The sequence below is a fragment of the Homarus americanus genome, unplaced genomic scaffold (genome assembly GCF_018991925.1).
Source record: "Homarus americanus isolate GMGI-L3 unplaced genomic scaffold, GMGI_Hamer_2.0 scaffold35762, whole genome shotgun sequence".
Lineage (NCBI taxonomy): Eukaryota > Metazoa > Arthropoda > Malacostraca > Decapoda > Nephropidae > Homarus > Homarus americanus.
In genome coordinates this window covers 461316-485612 of record NW_024757817.1, presented here as the reverse complement: position 1 = coordinate 485612, position 24297 = coordinate 461316, and the positions used below count along the sequence as shown (strand labels likewise).

Below are 24297 nucleotides of genomic sequence, written 5' to 3'. Positions count from 1 at the left end.
GGGAACTTAAGAGCCTTAATAGACAACGCAGCGATGCTCAACCCTAGCCACCTCCTTATCATGGGGGACTTCAACTATGGCGACATCGACTGGAGAAACGAGTTCACGCCAAATGACTTGAATAACCCTGCTACTCCTTTTGTAGAAACTCTGAGAGATAATTTTCTGTTCCAACATGTTAGAGACCCGACACATTACAGAGGGGAGCAAACACCCAAGCCACTAGACCTCATCATAACAAACGAGGAGGGTATGGTGGCCAAACTAGAACACCTTGCCCCAGTTGGCACCAGTCATCATATAGTGTTGTCATTCAGATTTAACTGTTACCTAGTTCAGGATAAGGCCAGGCCAAGGTGCAAATATTATAAGGGAAATTACAACAGGATGAGGGAAGAGATTAGAGGTATCAACTGGCCTCTCTCATTAAGGCACAAGAACGCAGACACTACGCTGAATATCATAACTAGTAAAGTGATCCATTTGATCGATAAATATGTACCCAAGAGCAAACCCAATGCCTCTAGGAATACGAGGGGATCCCTACACATGAACCATGCGGCGGTCGACAAAGTTAAGAAGAAAACCCAGAAATTCAAGACGTGGGTTGGGTCAAACGATGAGCAGGACAGGAGGATGTATGCAAGAGCCAGAAACCAAGCAAAGATAGAGTGTAGAAGGGCTGAAAAGGAGTTCCAGAGGCTGGTTGCAAGCGAGGTCAAGTCCAACCCAAAGGCGTTTTACCGCTATGCAAAGTCGAAATTAAAAACGAGAGTAGGAGTATCAGACCTGAGGCTTGAAGATGATAGTTACGTAGAATCTGACCAGGATAAAGCTGAGGCATTGAACAGTTTCTTTTCCTCGGTGTTCACAAGAGAGGATGCAATTAACCTTCCTGCGTTTGAGGACAGACGGTTCGACACAGCACTGACCCACATTGTGTTCACAGAAGAGGGTATTAGAAATAAACTGTTCAGGCTAAAGGTCCAAAAGAGTCCCGGCCCTGACATGGTGCATACTAGAGTGCTAAGAAAGTTGTGCAACGAACTTGCCGAGCCCCTGAAGATCCTGTTTTGTAAATGCCTCGATGAACAAAAGGTCCCCGGTGAATGGAAAGTGGCTTATATGAGTCCTATCTTCAAGAAGGGCGATCGTCACTCCACGAACAACTATTGACCAGTGAGCCTGACCAGCATAATATGTAAAGTACTTGAGAGTATTATCAGAGATGCCGCAATGGAACATCTGCTACGAAACAACCTTGTAAAGGATTGCCAACACGGTTTTATGCCGGGGCGCTCCTGCTTAACACAATTGCTCAAAGTATTAGATATTTGGACCCATATTCTGGAACAGGGTAGTAATATCGACAATTTTTACCTAGATTTTGCCAAGGCTTTCGACAGTGTACCCCACGAAAGGCTGAAAATCAAACTGGAAGGGTACGGAATTCGAGGAAATGTCCTAGCGTGATAGAAGACTTTCTATATGACCGCAAGCAGTGTGTGGTGATCAATGGCAAGAATCCTCATCCGTACCTGTCACAAGCGGGGTACCACAGGGCAGTGCATTGGGCCCGCTGTTGTATGTTTGTTTCATAAATGACATGCCTGACGTTGTACACTCCTCCATACAAATGTTTGCCAATGACGCCAAGTTATTTCTGGAAATCAAGAACCAAGCGGACTGTGAAGAGATGCAGAAGGACTTCTGTGGGCTCCAAGAATGGTCGAAGAAATGGGTGCTGAGATTCAATGACACGAAGTGTTAGAGGATGCACCTGGGGCGTACCAACGGTAAGGAGGCATATCATATGTCTCAACGGGATGAAGAAACTGCACTATTTGAGACTGAATGTGAGAAGGACCTAGGTGTGTATGTTGACAATGAGCTGAAGTTCTCGGGCCACTGCGAGAAGAAGGTAAATCAGGCAAATAAATTATTGGGTCTTATAAGAAGGTCGTTCAGATATCTAGACGGTCCGTCCCTCGTAACGATCTTCAAGAGTGAAGTGCTTTCCCATCTGGAGTACTGTCACCCCGTCTGGTCCCCGAGATATGCTCGGGACTGTCAGTTGGTTGAAAATGTTCATAGGAGGGCCACCAGACTGGTGCCTGCACTTTGGCACCTCAGCTAACCTGAGAGATTGGAGCGCCTGAACTTGCCTAGCTTATACTACAGACAGGCAAGGGGAGACCTGATTGAGGTGTATAAGCATCTCAAGGGGCACTACTCAGTCGAGTGTCCTTACTTGGAGCTGGTGGACGTTCGCCCCACAAGGGGTCACAGCTCAAGATTGAAGAAGCCGCAAGTCCAGAAAACTGTGAGGGCAAACTTTTTCGGAGTGAGGGTTGTGAACTCTTGGAAGAATCTGCCAGAAAGTGTTGTGACGGCACCGGTGTGTGAGCTCTTTCAAGACAAGACTTGACCAACACTGGAGCTGGTTCATGTACATTCAGGAGCCGGTGCATGGCCAGTACTTGTCAACAATGCGTAACAGAGACGTGCCCGATCGCCCAAGCGGCTAACGAGCCGATCAGTGGTAAAGAGAATAAAAGAAAACAGAAAGAATGATGATGATCAGAGAGAGCTGAAAGGGTCAGTGCGTTAAGCGCTTCTTGATATGTGGAGTAGAAAGGGAGAGAATAATCTTCCACACCCTCTACTGCAACTTTTATAGGCGTATGAATGTTGAGTTTATACTAAATAGCTCAGGTGCGAGAACTGTGACGGAGGAAGTACAGACGAAAGATTTGAAAATTGCACTGACGTGTGCCTTCCAATTATTTTTTCTTTTTTGTCTATAGGTTGGCAGCAACAAACACAAGACAAACTGCCAACACAGTTTGTTCTGTTTGTGTGTTTCATTTTCCATATGACTTCTCCTACACATACTGTAGATAACGTTAAGACGACGTGATCCTCTTCCAGGCAAAGTAATCAAAGTTACAAATGAATTCTCCGTATCCTATCAGACAACTTTAACTAAAGGTACAACATAAAAAACGCTATGTAATTTAACTTTTAGTTAACTTAATATAAAATCTATTTTCCTTAGAGATAATATTGGTTCTCTTATTTTGTTTTCTAAGCTTATATAAAGCATTATGTCCAGTAAATAATTCTATGAGCAGTAAACCTTTACAGTACCACCGGGCCAGAATAGACTGGGATCCGATTCACAAAGATTCTGTGCTATGTAAACCCCTCTTGTTAAGAAGAGTCACATTGCAACTTTAACACCAATTTGACGTTATGTTTTGCGTTTTTACAGTTACGAGGAAAAATCGATGCTCGGACCTAAATAGTGTTTTCTATGTTGATATTGCTTAAATCACCCCACTGTTAAAATTTGTGTTTGTAATGCAAATATGTGTATTTTTTATGCAATGACATTATTATTATTATTATTATTATTATTATTATTATTATCATTATTATTATTATTATTATCATTATTATTATTATTATTATTATTATTCACGATTGTGTCACCACCACAAGGGAGTCATGGGAACCTCGAGTTTCCTGTTACTTATCACAAAAAAAAATCGTCTTGTCACCTTCCCCTTCCTCTACACCTCACACAATATTGTCCACAAGTAATAGTACAAGATATGTATCTTATTTTTCCGAACTGTATTAGCAGTAGTAACATTTTATCGAAGTTCTGTTTGTATGTTTGTGTGTTTGTTTGTTCGTTCGTCCACCCATTCCATACGTGTTGTCGGCTGTATGTTTTGTGAGTCAGGGGAGGGATTCTGATGATAATCTGCAGGAAGATTAATGTCAACAAGACGAGGTGTCACGAACAACCCTCTGCTTCCTAAGTTCCTACCACATAGGTCAAGGTGACACTTTAGGGTGAAAGGTCATGAGTGGTTTGATTTTATTAATATAATATTTCACCATTTATCAGCTTATTAGCTGTTCGGGTGGTTGGTTTGATTTTTGTTACTTTATTATGAATCTTATTGTCCAGTATTACTAACGGAGGAAATTGGAATACCTGTGAAATTTGGTAAGGTTACACAACTTACACACGTTAGGTAACTTTTCCCAAGACTCGAACTCGTGACACAATTTTGAGAGATACGCGCGTAATATGCATTTTCTTATTACTGTTATTATTATCATGTTACTGTTATAATCATTAATCATTCAAAATACCGACAGTTTGAATTTTTTGTAAAGGTATCTGCATTCTTAATGGTAAGGAAGGATGAACACGGAGCGACCAATCACGAAGTATTTATATATCACTAGTCTAAAAATGGTGGATCAGGCACAAGTGTACAAACATCCTCAACTCGGCTACCAAAATTGTACACAACTGTCAGATGAGGATAGACTTGCTTTAAGGTTCCCCACAGGCCACCCCCCCAAAAAGTCGTGTTTGAGTGATTGCATGTTTGTCTTACCAACAGTCATCACTCACTCGCAACCTGAATTAAAACGTAAACTTTTGAAACACTTAATCAAACAATCAGAACTGTGTACAAGTTATATGTGCCTAACATTAATTTTTTGCCTTTGTTTTATATGTGTAATACGACGTGGCAATTGAAATCGAAACTTATAGGGGAAAATTGAAATCCTTACCACCCTCCCCCCACCCTACCATCGGCAAGACATTTTTATTCCACTAATGTATGTTTTTCTTTATTTTTTCAAATTAACTCAGTTAAGGGTATATTCTATCTCAATTTCTAAATCGATTTTGTTGAAACTTGAAGAGCCAATTCGTGGACTAATATACTCAAACCATTTTTTTTAGGGGCCAGTTACAACTGACCTGTCGGCTGCTGCACTCACCCTCGACGTCCTTAACAACAGTTAAAAATTCTAGCAGAGGTCGTTGGTGATGAAAGTGGCCTCCATTCTGATCGATACAGAAGTAGGATTACTAATAAGGAGAACTGCCGGGCCAGTAGTACACACTGTGAACCAACGTAAATAAAATATAACAAGGGGATGATAGTTTGTGATTCTGAAAGTGCAATGCTGTATCATGACGGTAAGGTGTAATACTGTACCGTGACTGTAAGGTGCAATATTGTACCATGACTGTAGGGTGTAATACCGTACCGTGACTGTAGTGTGTAATACTGTACCGTGACTGTAGGGTGTAATACCGTACCGTGACTGTAGTGTGTAATACTGTACCGTGACTGTAGTGTGTAATACTGTACCGTGACTGTAGGGTATAATACTATACCGTGAGTGTAGGGTGTAATACTGTACCATGGCTGAGCCTGTAGGGTGTAATATTGTCCTGGCGTAATTGCCGGAAGAGGAAAATGTTAAAGGAAAGCAATAAATAAGTATTTTATTATAACCACAACAGTACCTGCTGCTCAGCTCCTCCTGGGTTTGTCACATAAGGGTCTTCAAGACATCGTAGTTAAAGAGTTCTCCCTTGACTTAACAGATAACTTAAGTTATTAAAGGCTATATATCGCGTCTACAAGTCACTGTGACATGTTCTGAAACAAAGATGATATGTGGTTAGTGTGTAACAAGAAAGAGGCAATATATATGTCCGGGTACTGATAATTTGTGATTGACTCATAAAGTTCACCAATATAATAATATGTGCATAATAAACTGCTAAAGAGCCATAAGGTTTTTAGGTTTGTAAAATAAAATGCTTTAAAATCCTGAGTCAAGGAATATATGTCACGTCTCTTTTGTTATGATTGAAATTTGAAGAAACATTAAACCAAAATATTGGCTTTTGTAATTTTCTATTGGTTTGCCCTAAGATGATTTTCGACCGTCCTCTGCAACATTAAAAATGTAAAAGGAAAAAGGTAATAAATTCCGTCAAAGTAATGACCCAACTCACTTAACAACCAAACACTTCTAAGACTTTCTTTTATGATATTTCCACCGGAAATTAAGAATAACCGAGATATTTAATTTTCAAAATTTGTTTCCTTATGGCGGAGGTGGTCTGACCCCTGCTCACACTTCGCTCCAGGCCTCAGTCTTCGCTCTTTAAATGTCTGGGGCATGAACAACGGGTTAGGTTAGGTTTTCTTGGTTAGTTGGTAATATGTTATTTATTCTAAAAAAGAAATCCAACTTTTTCTGTTATGATTGGTGGGGGGTTATCTAAAAAAACACGTGACTTCCGCTGGAAATGAATATCAAATTCGTTCGAAACTCATCAAACACGTAGGAGAAACCTATTTTTAATATCGAAATAAGGACCAGTATGATACTGTAAATTGGCCCACTTCTTTTATAACGTATCCCTCGCAAATTACTTAAATATACCGGAATCATCATAGAAGAAAAGTGTCTTAAAATTGTCTAAACAATTGGAAAATTACATTGCTCAACTACTAGGGGTATTGTCAAAAAACTGCAGTTTTACCAAAACTCTTTTAAAAGAAACTCATAATTACTTAACCACTGACGGTCACCAGCCGTATATTTGCTTTTGCTGCTTCATTAACTTTAGAAAATTAGTTACTAGAATTAAAATAAGCACATACCTGCATCTGCTGTTTCCCATACACAGGTAACGTGGCACTGTAGTTGAGTATAATTTATAACTGGCAAAGGTGACAGCTTCGCTACCAGGTAAATTTGTTGTTTACTAATATTCTGGTTTCTGAGCGTGGGCAGTTCCTTTACCCTTATCGCATTTTATCCTCTATAAATAAGGCTAAAAACGTGATTTAATGGCCTATATGTTATGCTAGACTATTTATAATAATCTGTAATTTATTTAACCGAGTCATGCTGTCATATATAAATATATATACAGCTGTGTTAAAAACATCTTTCTTTATCTATCCTCAACCTCGGGCTCGAACCCAGGAGGTACTGGAGAGTGGCACGCACACTATCGGCTACAGTATTGTATACCAGTGAAAATGATATTTTAGGAATAATATAATGCTGAATTATGTCTTACAACCTCAAAAATTAATAAAGTGGCCTTGGTAATCGTTTCAGAATCATAAATAGAACAATCAGCTATTACTGAACAAACCCTTGATATAATTCCAACAAAGGGAGCTCAAGTCAAACCCAAAGGTGTTTTACCGCTATGCAAAGTTGAAATTAAAAACGGGAGTAGGAGTATCAGACCTGAGGCTTGAAGATGGTAGTTAGAAGATTCTGACCAGGATAAAGTTGAGGCATTAAACAGCTTCTTTTCCTCGGTGTTCACAAGAGAGGATGCGATTAACTTTTTGTTTTTTACTGGGCATCCCCCTACATCCTTGCGTAAGGTGAAGTGCAGAAGTGTTTAAAGCGCCCAACAGGGAAGCGTGCTAAGTTCATGCTTGCCTTTATATCTCATGAGTTAAGGGCGTAGAAGCCTGAAGAGTCAAGGGCATAGAAACCTGAAAAGTCAATGGTTTATGTCTAAGCAAGTTATTGGAGCTCCAACAACTTTCCCTGAATACCAATTCGCAACTTTCGATTTACAGCAGATACCTACTTTGCTGCTAGGTGAACAGGGACCAAGGGAGATTACCTTCCTGTGTTTGAGGAAAGATGGTTCATCACAGCACTGACCCCACACTGTGTTCACAGAAGAGGGTATTGGAAATAAACTGTCAAAGCTAAAGGTCCATAAGATTCCCGTCCCTGACATGGTGCATCCTAGAGTGCTAAGAGAATTGTGCAACGAGCTTGCCGAGCCCCTGAAGATCCTGTTTTGTAAACGTCTGGATGAACTAAAGGTCCCCGGTGAATGGAAAGTGTCTTGTGTGAGTCTTATCTAGAAGGGCGATCGTCACTTCACGAACAACTATAGACTGGTGAGCCTGACCAGCATAATATGGAAATTACTCGAGTAGTATCAGAGATGCCGCGATGGAACATCTACTACGAAACAACCTTGTAAAGGATGCCAACACGGTTTTATGCCGGAGTGCTCCTGCTTAACACAATTGCTTAAGGTATTGGATATTTGGACCCATATTCTGGTAATATCAACAATATTTACCTAGATTTTGCCAAGCTATCGACTGTGTACCCCAAGAAAGGCTGAAAATCAAACTGGAAGAGTTCGGAATTCGTGGAAATGTCCTATCGTGGATAGAAGACTTTTTACATGACCGCAAGCAGTGTGTGGTGATTAATGGCACGAAATCATCATCTGTACCTGTCACAAGCGGGGTACCACAGGGCAGTGTATTGAGCCCACTGTTGTTTGTTTGTTTCATAAATGACATGCCTGACGTTGTACACTCCTCCATACAAATGTTTGCCAATGATGCCAAGTTATTTCGGGAAATCATGATCCAAGCAGACTGTGAAGAGCTGCAGAAGGACCTCTGTGGGCTCCAAGAATGGTCGCAGAAATGGCTGCCGAGATTCAATGTCACGAAGTGTAAGAGGATGCACCTGGGGCGTACCAACGGTAAGGAGGCGTATCATATGCCCCAACGGGATGAAGAAACTGCACTATTTGCGACAATGTGAGAAGGACCTAGGTGTGTATGTTGACAATGAGCCGAAGTTCTCGGACCATTGCGAGAAGAAAGTAAATCAGGCAAATAAATTATTGGGTCTTATAAGAAGGTCGTTCAGATATCTAGACGGTCCGTCCCTCGTAACGATCTTCAAGAGTGAAGTGTTTCCCCATCTGGAGTATTGTCGCCCCGTTTGGTCCCCGAGATATAATAGGAACTGTCAGTTGTTTGAAAATGTTCAAAGGAGGGCCACCAGACTGGTGCCTGCCCTTCGGCACCTCAGCTACCCTGAGAGATTGGAGCGCCTGAACTTGCCTAACTTATACTACAGACGGGCAAGGGGTGACCTAATTGAGGTGTATAAGCATCTCAAGGGGCACTACTCAGTCGAGAGGTCCTTACTTGGAGCTGGCGGACGCTAGCCCCACAAGGGGTCACAGCTCAAGATTGAAGAAGCCGCAATTCCAGAAAACTGTAAGGGCAAACTTTTTCAGAGTGAGAGTTGTGAACTCTTAGAACAATCTACCAGAGAGTGTTGACAGCACCGAGTGTGAGCTCTTTCAAGACAAGACTTGACCAACACTGGAGCAGGTTCAGGTACATTCAGGAGCCGGTGCATGCCCAGTACTTGCCAACAGTGCGTAACAGACGTGACCGATCGCCCAAGCGGCTAACGAGGCAAACTTTTGGTGAAGAGGATAAAAGAAAAGGAAAAGTAGTCAGAGGCGTGACCAATCGCCCAACCGGCTAACGAGCCGATCAGTGGTGAAGAGGATAAAAGTAAAAAAGCACAAGGGTGATGGTGACGCCCGCGCCTTGCACACTAATGCAATCTGTTGATCCCGCAGCCAACTATATACTGTACTACAGTATGTGGCTTATGCTGTTTTTTCCTTCCTTTCCTGTCTTTCTTATTATAGTCTGGTTTACATGAAGACATTAACCATGAGTGGGCATCACCATCACCATTGTACAGTATGCACACGTACAAAAACAGATCACCCTGAGCATGTGTTTAGCGTTTTCATGTTGCTCTATATCATTGATCATATAGAAATTAATGTGTGTGTGTGTGTGTCCATGTGTACACATGCATACACACATACAGTATCACACAGTAAATTCTATATGATCAATAATATATAGCAACGTGAAAACGTTAAGCACAAGCTCAGGGTGATCTGTTTTTGTACGTGTATCAATGCCATAACTGAAAAAATTACCCAGCGGTATTACTGGAAGGGTGTAAAAGAAGAAGTCAAAGATTATGTAAGCCCTATTATCTTATTTTAATACATTTTTACACTGCAATAGATGTTCTTATTAAACTTCAAATATAAAATTATAACAGGTAAAAAAATTTAAAGATGAATTGCAGCACTTCTTCAGGACACCCCCAAATGACAAGCGCTATTATCTTGCTACATGCACGGACCTCAAACATTTGCAAGTATGAGTGTATTCACACTATGATAAACAAAATAAACAAAGTTAGAAAATTATTTGATGAAGTACTGTACATGTGAAAAATTAAATTAAAAACTGCAAAATTGGCTGAATCAGTATATATACCCCCTGTACATCAAATGCCCAACTTCAACACGATTTCTGACAACTACGATTTAGACCTCCTCATTAAAGACATTGTTTAAAACTTTAACATAAGAATGGAGAAAACCACATATACAGGGTGGTCCCATTTACACCCAACCCCTATTGCTCATATATCCATGCTGTGACGTCCTCAACAGCGCATGCACATTTATCTTTTTGGCTACTTCTGGTCCGGGTGTAGCAATTAAGTGAAGTCTAGGTAAAAATCAAAGACTATTATTCATTTGAGCATGACTAGTAATTTTTTAAGCTTTTTTGTTTTTCATAAGTGATTTTATTATGAATATTTTCCAGTAATTTGATCTTATCGATTTTTATTTTTATTATGAGTTACAGTAATACCGAATTGATTTGAATTTATGAGAGCATTTTGACGTACCATTATTCATAATTTGTATTTTAGAGTACTTTCATTGCTGATTTCTTTTATTGAATTACCCATCATTTTACTTCAAATGATTTTTTTTGTATTTCGTGATCCATATTTGATATTTTTTATGTTTGTTTTCAACAATTTCTAGTTTTCGTTTCTTAAATACTAAGAGTATTTTAACATTATTTTGACATTTACTAGAATTTATTTTTTTTGCATTTGTGATGTCTAGCAAATTAGTTTGATGTGCAAATATTGCAAAACATAATTTGTGTTGTCAATTTGATATGCTATTTAATTTTAGATATTCCTAGCTAGGATTAGGAATGAAAATTTGTAAAATATTTTGTAAACATCTCATAAATTTTCATATAAGCAACCAGGGGGTGTATTGTAACAGTACGAGTCCCCCCCCCCCAGAATCTTCCTGCCAATGAAAGACTTAGGCCTGCCGGGACCAATGAGGAAGTATGTCATGAAAGTTGTGGCATCTCTTTGTGGGTTGAGGTAGTTTGAAAAGAGGAGTCTGTGTTTGGAAAGAGTAAAGTGTAGACGTGTAGGTGTCAGCTCCTCATGGCGGCTATTATGCAAGTACATAATTATTAGGTTGATCCATTTCCTGAAATGTATTGTGAGGCAGATGACCCTGGTCAACTAGCTAGGAAGATAGGTTATTGTTTGAAGTGTAACTGTTCAATTTGAATTACGTCATAAATAAATGAAGAACCGTTAGAGGTAGTTCTAAATTCCCTGTGAATTGACTACACCATTGTCATGCATGTCTGTGGTATTATGCAGTGATAGTGAATTCTAAATGGTAAGTATTTAAAATTTCCCCTCTGAATGTGTTGTATCTTTGTCTCCAGCTATCCTCCTCAGTTATACACCCCCTAAGCTTCCTCTACATCCTCTGACAAAATTTGCTTCACCAGTTTAATCAGGATCTCATTGCTTAATTCTTAGTACGAGACTAAATTAACTGCGTGACATCATCCTCATAAATATCAAACTGGAGTTGGTGCCCAAGGTCGACCACTGCCTGTCACTTCCCCAACATTATATACATAAAAAACAGGAATTATATAGATTTAGAAAAGTGCTTGGTGCAATGGCAAATTGGATTGAATGGTGCAGCCCAGGTCCTGTTGATGCCATTAAATCAAGGTTCAACCTGGATTACTTAAGATTTTGTTTTGTAATACAGTACTGTACTTTAATTTTTTTATTTTTACCAATACAGCACATTTTCCCTTTAAATAGATGATACTTACAGTTCTGACGAAAACACACTGTATATATAAGGGAATGTGAAAATCAAGCAAATTTTTTTTGATGGCGTGAAAATTCCACACATTATTTTGTGGTGGCTAACAGCTCACATATTACCACAGGATAATGATAATCACTTTCTGGGCTAAGAAAAATAATTTCATATACTGTATATACTACATACTGTGTGTATATATATACACATATATATATAAATATATATATACACAATTAAATCCTCACTTGCATACTATGTAGTCCACGTACAAACAACATTCTTTCAAAACTGATGTCTTTGGTCAATGAGGGTAAATTTATTTTAATAACAAAGTAAAATAAAAAATAAAATAAAAAAGTTGCAGCAGCTTACAGGCCCCCAAACTGCAAAAGTATGATAAATATCAATCATACAATGTATTAAAAAATTACAATTAGACACATCACAATTAAACTCAACAATGCTCACTTATATCATACATTTTTAAAATACTGTACATAAATCATGTAGAAAAAATTACAAATGATTAAATCTTCAATTAACCATATGAAGACACTCCAGTACCTAGACTCTTCATGAGCGTGTAACAATCTTGAAGTCTTCTTTTATCCCCTATTTTTTCGAGTGTTTTTGCTGCTTCTGTCAGCATTCCCGCACGTTCACCAGGAGAAGAGAGTAGAGGAGAAGGAAGGTGCCTACAGGCCAACATCAGTGCTGTGGCATGTTCTCGTTCACCTGACAAACTCCCCAGTTTCTTATCTGATTGAAAAAAAAAAGAAAAAAGAAAATAACATTTCCATAAAAACATATTGTATTCTCATTTACAGTACATGTACTTAGAAAAATTATACAGAAAAAATTACAATAATGAAATAAATATAACAGCATGAAGAAAAACTGGGGAAAAAATGTGGGAAGTATGTGAAGCTCAAACAATTAAAAGCAAATATCTTGCTTATCTTGGTGGCATGGAAGCCCCAGCTGAAAATTTCAATTTGTCAAAGGGGCACAACTGTCAAAACACATGAATTTAGTGACATATCACCAAATTCATGTCACTGACCTGAATATTCATTAAAATATTAATATGGATACAAAATTCATGTTGTGGACAAGATTTTGGGGCCACTACCTTTAGGGGGGACATAAGCTTTTGAAAACTGGTATTCTGCACACTAACCTAGTGACGATACATATTCATCTGTTTCATCTAAATATCTCTTAGAATCAAAATTATCCTCTAGACATTATATAAACTTTTTACCTCCCTGTGTCCTTTGACTAGTAATTTACTAATTATATCTCACCAAAACAAAGGTTACTGTTAGGAAAATCTTTGTAATTTTAATCATCAAGAGTGATCTTGAATTCTGGCATTCTATGTTCCACACTTAGTTTAGTGATATTAACACGAAGTTTCATCAAAATATCTAGACACTGATGCTAGCGTAACACTTGGCAAGGCTTTGACCTCTGAACTTTATCTTTGTCCTTTTTAAAAAAATACGGTGACGCATTATATCCTTGTGAAGTTTTTAAAAATATTTGAGTCAATACAACAGTTTTGCTTACAGACTAAGCTCTCGGCTTTCACCTTCACCTTATGTCACTGACTTTAATCAAACCATAACATCCAGACAATATGTACAATACTTTGTCCAACATAGTTAAGCCATCTGAAACTGCAGGATTATTTTCATCAAAAAACATTTCAGGATGTATGGATATATTGGGGACACACCATGCAACTCCTCAAAGTGGTCTAAAAATAATCAAGGGGTGAAAAATGATGGTAGAGGAACATACATGATGGATCTAAACAAGAGACACACCGAATTCTATTACTGTTCTGATCAACTAGCACAATTTACCGAGTGCTGTATTTGACTACAGATATACAGGTATCCCCCCCCCCCCATTTATGATCGGGTTAGGTTCTCGGAGAAAAAATATATAAAAAATTGTAGGTCAAAATATCACAGAGTGGGAGTATTATAGCATAGAGCTCAATGGGATACCCGGTAGGTTCCTGGCCAGACGGACACCCACAGGGAGGGGGATCCTAGAATATTACTAACGCTACAAAACAATTAGACAGCACTTCCCATATCATTAAGAACACTGCTCACTTCAGTCACACACAAAAAAAAAAAAAAAAAAAAAAAAATAGTGGGTGCATTTTAGTAAAAAAAAAAAAGCTAATCATTTCCAAGTGATATATATATATATATATATATATATATATATATATATATATATATATATATATATATATATATATATATATATATATATATATATATATATATATATATATATATATATATATATATATAGACAAAACCACACAGGAAAAGGGAAACAATGGAGTACTAGGTATACTATACAGCACAGTACCAAGCTCTGTTCCATGGTGATCCGACAAGGCCAAAATCATGTAATTTAACAATTATTGGTCAGTATCAAAGTTGTTTCTTTTTTCCTTTTTTACAGTAGTAAAACTATGTACCATGGTGAAGGTACATGGCCCCAATTATGCAATCAGTGATTATCAGTCAGTATTGGGGTTGTTACTCATCTTTCTTTTTTTACCTTAGTGACAGGACATCACTTAAGTTCACATTGTACTCTGTTTTGGTGACAGTGAAGTGAATTTTGCCGTGTTTTTTTTTGTGACTGTAAAGTGCTTTTGCCAGACCATGACCATCACTCATGCGGATTGTTTACGTCATAGATAGGGGGGTGGTCTTAATACATCACCATTTTTAAAGCGGAATATTGTAAGTAAGGAAATCGTAGATTGGGGGATACCTGTATAGTACTGATCAATTACAATTATTTACAGATGTGGCATGAGCATGATTGCCAAATACATTGGACATTGGGTTTGAGATGGCAGTCAGCCAGCACCTGTGAAGGCAAGATGGGGAGATTATATAGAAAACATATTAAAGGAGGCTGTGAGGTAAATGTACACAAATTATGTATGTTTTAATGGGCGAAGTCTAATACTGTAATAACTACTTTTATACTCACTCGAGTGAATTAAAAAAATTAAGTATCCATGATAAAACAAGGTACACTTATCCCCTCCCCCTATTTGCAATTTCACTTATTCACAAAAAATAAGTAGTGACCCTTCATACAAGATTCGCAAACAAAATTCAGCTATCCACAAGGCTGTTAGAAATTTTGACCTACCAATGGCAGATGTGCATCTCTCGTACACATTCCCTGGTTAGTCAGTTCTTTCGTGTGCCACACCAACCTCCCCCTACTGTATACAGTAGTTTCATATTGCATTTTCTTCGCCACATTCAGGGGCGTATCTGGGAAGGAAGGAAGGAAGGAAGGAAGGAAGGAAGGAAGGAAGGAAGGAAGGAAGGAAGGAAGAGAGAGAGAGAGGCAAGCCCCACCAGAATTTTCTTTTTAAATCTGACCAATATCATTGTCATTTTGAAGCTATATGCACTTGATATTAGGAAATATTCTGGTCAATAATAATTACTTTTTACGATACAAAAATGCTTGAGTACAAGACTGTATTAAAGAAAAGTATTGGAATTTTATGATGAAAAGGGGGGGATCCGGACCCTTCCCCCTGGATCTGCCGCTGACATTTAGAGGAGAGTAATTGTAATTTTTACTCATTTGCTCTGTATTAAAGAAAACAGTTTTACTATGATAGAGTATAATATCCTACATGACATACAAGTAATTTATGTGTTTATTTACACACTCAGACTTGAATTATACGTAGAGAAAAATATTTTTTTTTCAAATTTATTAATTTGTATTACAAAAACTCACTCCTTATAAACACCACCACCATCCCTGAAGCTCACTCCTTATAAACACCACCACCATCCCTGAAGCATTTATCATTTCTAACCCAAAATGTTAGGAAAAAAATTATAATCTTGGTAGTCATGGTACCATACCCCATTTTTCCCCGAGGTATTAAATTCAATATCTGCAAATTTACGATTCTTGACGATTTCCAAGACTATAACCCTCACGAATACAGGGGATAAGTATACCTATCTTCACTTGAATGTGCGTGCGTGCGCACACACACACACATATTACAATAGAATTACTAACCCTTTCCACATATTACAGAAGGCTTGTTAGATCTGTGCCTAAGAGACCTGTCCAGTAACTGCTGTGTTCTAGCTGGTGAGGCTCCAGCCATCATCCGCAGAGTTGCTTCATGCAAGAAGACACGCGTCAGTACACCCTGTTACCATAAAAAATATGTTTAGCCATCATCACAAAGATGCCGAAGACTTCACAAAAACATCCCTGTCAATTTTACATGCATTCATTACTTCCATTAACAGCATAAAATTATAACTATTCTGCCAATCCAATTTGCATGACAAACAAGTTACTGTAGGTCTCGGTATGCATCTCACGGGTATGTGCTGAACGAGTTTCCGTAGCAAAGCCAAATCGTGCTGGAAACCTTGAAGGACATGAGCCGGGGCCACAGTAATAGTGTCACAGTCAGCAGCAGACTCTCCCTCCCACACCACAGTTCGCACACCAAGGAGCCAGTCCACAACTATCAGCTGTACACTCTGAAAGCAAAATTTCAATGTCAGTAATTATTGGAAAACCCTCAATAGAAGGGTAAGGGCACAAGTCTATTAAGAATGAAACTGATTTACAACGCTTCTCATTTTAAAATAGAAATTAATCCGTAAAACATTTCAAAGTTTCCCCCCAAAAATTTAGGGGTCGACAAAAACTTGTAAGAAACAAATAAACCTGTATATAAATACTCCTAATGGTAATAACATTCTTGCTCAATGGTCTTTATGTTAATACAAGGTTGAATTTGAATGGAATGAAGATTTAGCTCTAACCAGTGTCATTAAAATTGGGACCCATAAGCCCCAATGTCAACTGAAAGGATGTTCCACCAACAATTAATGCAACTGACAGTGTGTTCATTTATATATGAATTATTGTACTTGGTATATAAATTAAAGGGAACCAGATGAATTTTTTTTTTTTTTTTTTACAAAGCTATCAGCAAATCTGTGGCAATTTCATAAAGGACAATTAATTTTAAAAGCGTGGTTCCCGGTAAAAACAAATTGCTCAGGAGTCACATTTAAAACTTAAAACACCAATAATCAGCCTCTTTGCATTTCCTCTCAGTACACCAATCAGTGGTCATGAACTCTGTGACTAGAAGTCAATCAGGGTGCATCTAGTGGGGATGATCTGTTTACATACCATGTTTGAACACTTGTCATTATTAAAAATGTAGTTTAACACTCTTGTGTATTTCAGATGCTGTATGCAGGGCAACAAAAATCAGGTACACTCAAACATTTTGGATGGTGCAGGTGTCCCAGTTTCCAATTTTTTCCCCCAATTATTCAGTATGTGCATTGTTGATGTCTTTGACACAAACATTTGAACTGAACAGGTAGGTTAGGGGCAGAGTTTTGCTTCCTGAGCCACAGTGTAGGACAAAGGTGGTAGCAGCCTGGACACATGAGGGTTTATCATGGTACCTTTGCTTTTACATTATATTCCTATTCTCTTTGCTGGTTTCGTGTTCTCATTGAATTTTTTTTATTCATATGTAGGGTATATAATTACCATAATTTTTAAGGTATGCTTTCTTTTACTATATAATACAGTATATAATTGTCATAAAACATCAGTTTTACCCAAACAGTACAGTACCTGTATACCAATTTCCCAACTCTTGGTAATATGAAAAAATGCCAAATTCAGAAGATAACAGGTAACAACAAAGGGGAGAAGGTGAGTGAATATATGTATTTTCTGTACGTCTTGTGGTTTCAACTCAAAATGAGACTAGCCCTTTTTTTCTTCTCTATTCTTACCTTTATGGAAGAGATTAACTAACCAAAGCAACAAACTACCAGATGTTGTTCTACATTTATAACTAAAGGACTAAAAAGCAGAAAACAGATGCTTCTCACATCTTCCACCGCGCCACCCTCGCTTGCCTACGGAACCTGTGTTTGTTTAAAAAATATATACATACAGTCTCTCCTTGACTTACAACGGGGTTCCGTCCCGACGACCAGGTCGTAAGTCGACAAGGCGAAAATAATACCAAGAAATTCTAAAATGGGTGTCTCTTTTTCTTCTCAGCACCACGAAAACTCACTGTTACGCTTGCCAGCCATTTTAAAGGGAATTACAAACGAAAATTTTGTCGGTACACAGCGCGATCACTAACGTTAGGATTCGAAAATACGTAATGCGAAAAATATTTTATACGACCATGGCCGTCGTATGTCCGGGTTGTCTTAAGTTGAGTTGGAACTGTATGTATACTGTATATATACATGAGCATTCACCCCCCATGCTCAAAAGTCTTAACCCAGTTGTGTAATATTTTGTGTAAAATTTGTGGTCCACTAATAAGTGGACCACAAGGACAAGATAAGGGATGGGTGCACCACATCTTAAGAGTGATGTATACATATGGTGGCATTGTATCAATGAAAAGGCCTAGTTTTTGTTTAGATTTGTGTAGTATTAGAGTACGCTCATGTCAGCATTATAAATTTGTACTTGCTAAGGAGAATTTAAATAAAAAGGATGCCTAACAACCATAATATCTACAGATCATGAAATACAAACAAACTAATGCTGCACTACAGCTATAAAATTACAGGTGTATTGGTGGGTACCTGTACTGTATTAATATAAATTTTATACACTGCTGACAAAAAATTATTACAATACTGTTTTAGACACTACTGTACTGTCAAAAAGTAATACAATACTGTACTGTACTAACATTTAAGATCTTGCTGAAAATACAGTAAAGTATATCAAATTATCGGCAGGTCTCCAATCTCTCATTCTTATCAAAGATCATAAGAGTGTGCTATGATGGATCAGTTACTTCCTCTGTTAGAGAAATTTTGTGATCCTCTGGTCCAGTCAGCCTACAGGAAGCACCATTCAATTGAAACTGCCTTATGTAAAATTCATAAAAAATTGGTAATAAGCACTTGCACAGAAAGTCCTCCCTCCTGATCTTATTGGATCTCTCTGCAGCCTTTGTTGTGTCATGATCTTTGGTTGTTCAGTGTCCATGATGATGCACTTTCACTGCTCGAGTCTTTTATGTCAGAGCAATCTCAGTGTGAGGGTAGGTGGAACCATTTCAGACCCGGTCCCTTTGCAGTTTGGAGTCACAAAGGAATCAGTTATGGTACCACTTCTGTTTACAGTCAATACTAATAGTCTTGCATCTCTGCTGGATGCTCATGGTGTTGCTTACCATTTCAGTGCTGATGATACACAGCTATATGTGCAAATGATAAATGTTGAGGAAATAATGAAATCATTTATGTCTTAATATTAACATTTGGATAGCTAGGAGAAAACTTAAGCTGAATGATGACACCGAGATTATGGTCATCCAAGGAAATAGGAAGGTGAAAGAATAGATGATTTTGGCTCTTTAAACTTTGGGGAAGTACAACTCAAGTCCTGCCAATTCTGTTCATCATTTTGGAGCATACTTTGACTCAAAACTGAATTTTAAAGAGCATATAAAATCGGTGTTTTAAAAGTTGCAACTTTCTTATTTGAAAACTCTATGCTGTGAAAGTTTTTGGATAGAGTTTCTTGACACTATTTCATTAATTTATTTTGTCTTGGGTGACTACTGAAACTCTTTATGCATCTGCTTACCTAATTTATTAAGTTCAGATTGTTGAACAGGGTTGCCAGGCTTATTTTTGCTCTCCCACCAAGGACAACCACTACTCCATTCTTGATTGAATTGCACTGGCTTCCAATTAAAGCTGGGATAGAGTTCAAACTCTGCCTAATTACTTTTTAGGCAATTATATTTCATGATCCTAATTATTTGTCCAACCCACTAAATCCTCTGACCACAAGTTCTAAAATGATTTTGTGTAGTAGAGATGATTCCTCATGCCTTAAGGAGCCTAGAACAATGCAGGAACGTTCTTTTGCTGCATCCGTGTAACAGTCGACTTCTGTGGAAGCCTTTATTTAACCCTTAAAGAGCAGCACACATCATACAATGTTTGAGAGAAAAACGCGTAAAGTTCGGAGGATATCATATGATGATTATGTTTTTCGCGCCATTGTTTGGTTGCAGCCGTGGCTGTGTTGTTGTCTGGTTACTATGATGATGCTGACAGATCAGTCCAGACCTGGAAACACATGTACTCCCAGTTAAACTTGTGATTTCTCCAAGAAATTATTATTTCTTGTATTTATTGACTAAATATGAATTTCTAGAAAAAATATTGAGCTTTATCAGGATAAAAAAAAAAAAAAAGGCACATTCTACAAACAACATTATCTCGAGATTGGTTCTGTTTTCTATGAAGCGAAATATACCCCGTCCTGGGCGGACAGCAAATGTAAATATACCTGCCCTTTAAGGGTTAAGAAACCACATAAGACCTTTCTTTTTCTGAAAGCTTATGACCCTGAAGAGGGTACAGTGATGTAGAATTACAGGTTAGGTTTAGGAAGTGTAACAACTTAAGGACATACAAACTCACTTTTTTGTAGTATTTTCCTTTTTTTATTCTCAGGTCCTTGACTAGCTATTATTATCATTGCAAATTAAAATTTAGACGACATAAGTTATACAAGTCAAATCTTCGTGACTTTATCTAAGGTTCTGTAAGTTTTCCCTGTTAAGCAATTGTCTAATAACGAAAGCATTCAAACATCATTGATTATATCACTCATCAATCAATTTTGTACACTTAAGACAAAATACAGACATTATATTTGATTACAGTAGACCCTAGCCATTAGTGATTTAGACGATTCAGTGGTGTCTGACAACTTTCTGAGCTATGATGCAAAGCCAGAAGACTAATCAGTCTTAGCATCAGTTTCAGAGAAGCAACTTTCTGTTAACCTCACATATCAACATGAGATATACCTGTACAGGTATATATGATTGGCAGTGTTGTACGTTGACGCCGTTAATTTAACGCAGTCAATGGACGGCGGCAACTTTTTGTTAACGCTGACGCCATTTTTTTGGGAAGGTGACGCAGTCAACTTTTCACCCGAGCGGAGCGTCAAGCATCAATTTGTTCGTCAACTTCTAAAATTTTAGATTTTTCCAAGTTCAATTTTCAATTATCTTGTTATAAAGACAACCGACAAGGCCATGAGGGAGTTGCTAATCAAATACAACACTCCCATCCCCTCTAGTGCTGCCGCGGAGCACATGTTCTTCATGGGCAACGACGTCTTGAGGCCCAAGCGCAGCAAAATGAGCGACAAGCATTTTGATATGCTAGTATTCTTGCGGGGGAACAAATGAATAATTAAAATAATATAATATAAATCATAATAAATGATTAAAAATTAATATTTTTTGATTTTGCATATGTTACTCCCACACACAGGAGAATACGCATTTTGGGGCTGCATTTGTACGTCACTGAAAATTCGCTGATGCTAGGTGTTGACGCTGACGGCATCAAATTTCTCGGCCGTTTACGCTGATGGCGCCACTTTTTTTTCGTTGACAAGTACAACACTGATGATTGGATAATGTGGAGAAACACGTACACAGCTATGTAGCATACTTCAACTCCACCAACAAAGTTCGAATCTGGCATTCAGCATGAGACCGACATTATCTAATAAGCAAGTCCTATGCACGTACCTTGTACACCTGGGCCCATCCTTACTTACATATGAGATAGAGGGTAAGTTTCTCATCCTGTTTTAAATATCAATATCTTTAACTAAGCCATGTAATATCATGTCACCAGTAGTAATAATTCACCATTTGAGTTTTCTTAGTTGCTCAGTCACTCCACATATACCATGAAGAACTCTTATCACAATGCCCACCTAGCAGTGACATAGGAAGATACAGATGCAATTGTGAAGGAAAGTGGTAATATAGAGGAAAGCAGTAAAACCCTCTTAATCCAGACTAATTGGGGGTAAATCCAGTCCATATTGAGCAAATTTCTGGATAAAGCGATTTCCGGGGGGGGGGTATTTAATCTGGAAAAGATCTGGATTAACCGAGAAAAATCAGGATGGCAATCCGGATTGTTGTCTGGTGCACACGAACACCAGCTCAAACTCCTTTGGTTTGTTTACGAACCAGTCACACTGCTACAGTCATGGTATGTGCATCTCTCAATGTAATGACCACGGTCATACACGTCAGTTAACGCCAAAATCAGACGATTCGTATTACGCTCAATAGCCCACAAAACATGTAGCTCTGCCTTCGTTTGAGTCCCCCATCTGAGGAGTCCGTTTTCTCATCACTTCAGGATGCCGAAGTCCTCCGTTTTCCCTCAATCTTGAATGTACCCGAGACTTCATTATTCCTTAGGAATGACAGATTTTGAAATTGCAACTGTGGTTGCAATTGGTGGGCAACCTAGATATGTCTGTTTACAGTTGGAACATTCAAGATCCATTGTGAGTGGTGTTGAAAGCTTCAACTGTCCTTATTGTTAGTAAAACTTGTCAAGTAAGTGAGTGTCGAGTTTGCCAGCTAGTGGCATATTTTATGTCGTCCGTGGGGTTATCCTGGATTTACGATAGCTACTGAAGTCATATTGTTTTGTTGCCCAAACATCAGAGAATCTGATGTTTGTAATTTAGAGTTTGTCAGTTGTCTATTTAAGAAAGTCATTAATCTCCTGAACTTTTCTGTCAAACTCAAAAATCTCCAAGACTTAAAGGCTGTTTTGACCTGGTATGTGGTCTGCGGTCAGGCAAGTAGAGTTGTTAGTGCATATAAAACTCTATTTCACCTCTTTCCTGACAAACTCAATCTCTGATTAGATCATACAGATAGACGTAGAAAATTAGCCTGATCTGTGACACTGACGGTCACCGTTAGGTGTCCAGCGACCACTTTGAATAGAAGGTCTATTGTTAGTAAGATTAGGCTTTCTAGTAGACATGTGCCCTCAGGCGCGTATATATACCGATGCCCGAGCAAAAATCACCGTTGAGCTTCATGTCCTTCCTAAAGCTCCTTGAAGGTGCAGATGCCATATCAGTGATGTATAAAGAGGAAGAGGACAAGCAGAGGACAAAGTGTGGAGAGACATCCAGATCACACCCAACCACAACAATAAAAAATACCAGACTAACCAAGCATGGAGCACTGCATGGTAGTCACCGTTACCCAAACGGCTAAATATTCAGCAATTTTCCAGGATAATTTTATATAACTCGGCATTTCCCAAGTTATTTCTCATAAATTCTGAGTGTGTGGACATGTCAAATTATATAAAATTCTGAGTTATCAAGGGTTTACCTCAATATTCACAACCCCACTTATCCGTAATTGATATTTTAACACTCGTATTCGATATTCACAAAGCACATCCCGGTTATTCGCAAAGAAAATTTACGATGCTCTACGGTATTATTTCATACCACGCAGGCTAGAAGCAGCTCTCACATTCCGTTGTAAGGCACACTTCACACAGGCATGTTCTTTTCCACGCATGAGGACCCAGTGGTTTAGAAATGAATGAAATTCATCGAGACTGTTTACAAGGAGAACGCATGGGAGACACTCCCTCCCACGCCTGCCTATACCTGTACTTCCAAACCACAGCATGAAAATACACACCACGTTCTAAAATTCTTCATATGGCAATGGAGTACAGTACTCCAGACAAGCATGTTTCCCATCAAGTCAGTTGTGATGCATCTCTGGTAGAAGCTGGAAGTGCCTGTGATTATTTTTGTCAGATGCAGGTGAATTGAGGTGTAAAAACCAAGCCCATGTTTAAATGTTTACACTCATTTACAAACATCGTATACACACACACACACACATTCACTTGCTCGCTCACTCACTCACTCAGTGTTCTTTAGCATTGTTTTTATGGTGTTGCAGTTATTTTATGACATTATATGGAGTGTACCTGCATATCCAAAAATATGGTGCAATAAAAAAAGAAATATTAAGAGCATGGGTGTGGGTGGGTGGGTGTGTGTGTGTGGAATTGGCATGTTGCCAAGTCAGGCCGACCCTGTATCTATATACCCCTACCAGGCTGAGCTTTGTCATCAGTATTTTTCAGCTTGTAATTTTGGGTAGATATACGCAATTTTATTTTTTTATCCATTTTTTAACCCCGTTACATGAACACACAACTATTCATATAGAATATGAAAAAATAAATAAAAAATAAGAAATGATAGGTCAAAAACATTTCTTATGCCCACGGGAGCTAGCGTGCAGATCGTGGGGGGGAGGAAGAGCGAGCAGTGTTGGGGATCTCAGTGGCTCCAGTCTCCCTTGTCCTGCATGTAGTGAAACTATTTCCAACTGATTATGTTTTTTTTATTAGTTTAATTATGATCTATTCCTCACATTTGCTGGTTCTACAGTATACACATGACCCTGGTCCCCAATTATCTCGACAATGAGGAGTGTTTATAAAAAAATATTTTGTGAAAATTATTGGCTTGGAAAGCATCACCCCTATTTTACATTAATTTCCAATCGGAAAATTGCCCTCATGTTCACAATGATATTTAGGAACAGTATCTGCATAATTTTTTTATGAAGATCCCTATAATAACAAAAGAAAAAT

At 38.3% G+C, this 24297-nt stretch overlaps 1 protein-coding gene across 5 annotated transcripts in view; it reads right to left on the bottom strand.

Moving 5' to 3' along the window:
- Nucleotides 1-11632: 11632 nt before the first annotated feature.
- The window catches only part of LOC121857824 (sterol regulatory element-binding protein 1-like), a 36914-nt gene continuing 24249 nt past the window's right edge, over nt 11633-24297 (bottom strand). For 4 of the 5 annotated variants that reach the window (XM_042354086.1, XM_042354085.1, XM_042354089.1 and 1 more), the window contains exons 13-16: nt 16111-16275; nt 15797-15932; nt 12257-12451; nt 11633-12075 (exon numbers count right to left, since the gene is read on the bottom strand). In XM_042354086.1, coding sequence (XP_042210020.1) covers nt 12014-12075; nt 12257-12451; nt 15797-15932; nt 16111-16275 — 558 coding nt within the window. In that variant the 3' untranslated portion in view covers nt 11633-12013. Of the gene's footprint in view, nt 12452-15796; nt 15933-16110; nt 16276-24297 lie in introns of all 5 variants that reach the window. The other variant, XM_042354087.1, reaches the window with a different exon arrangement.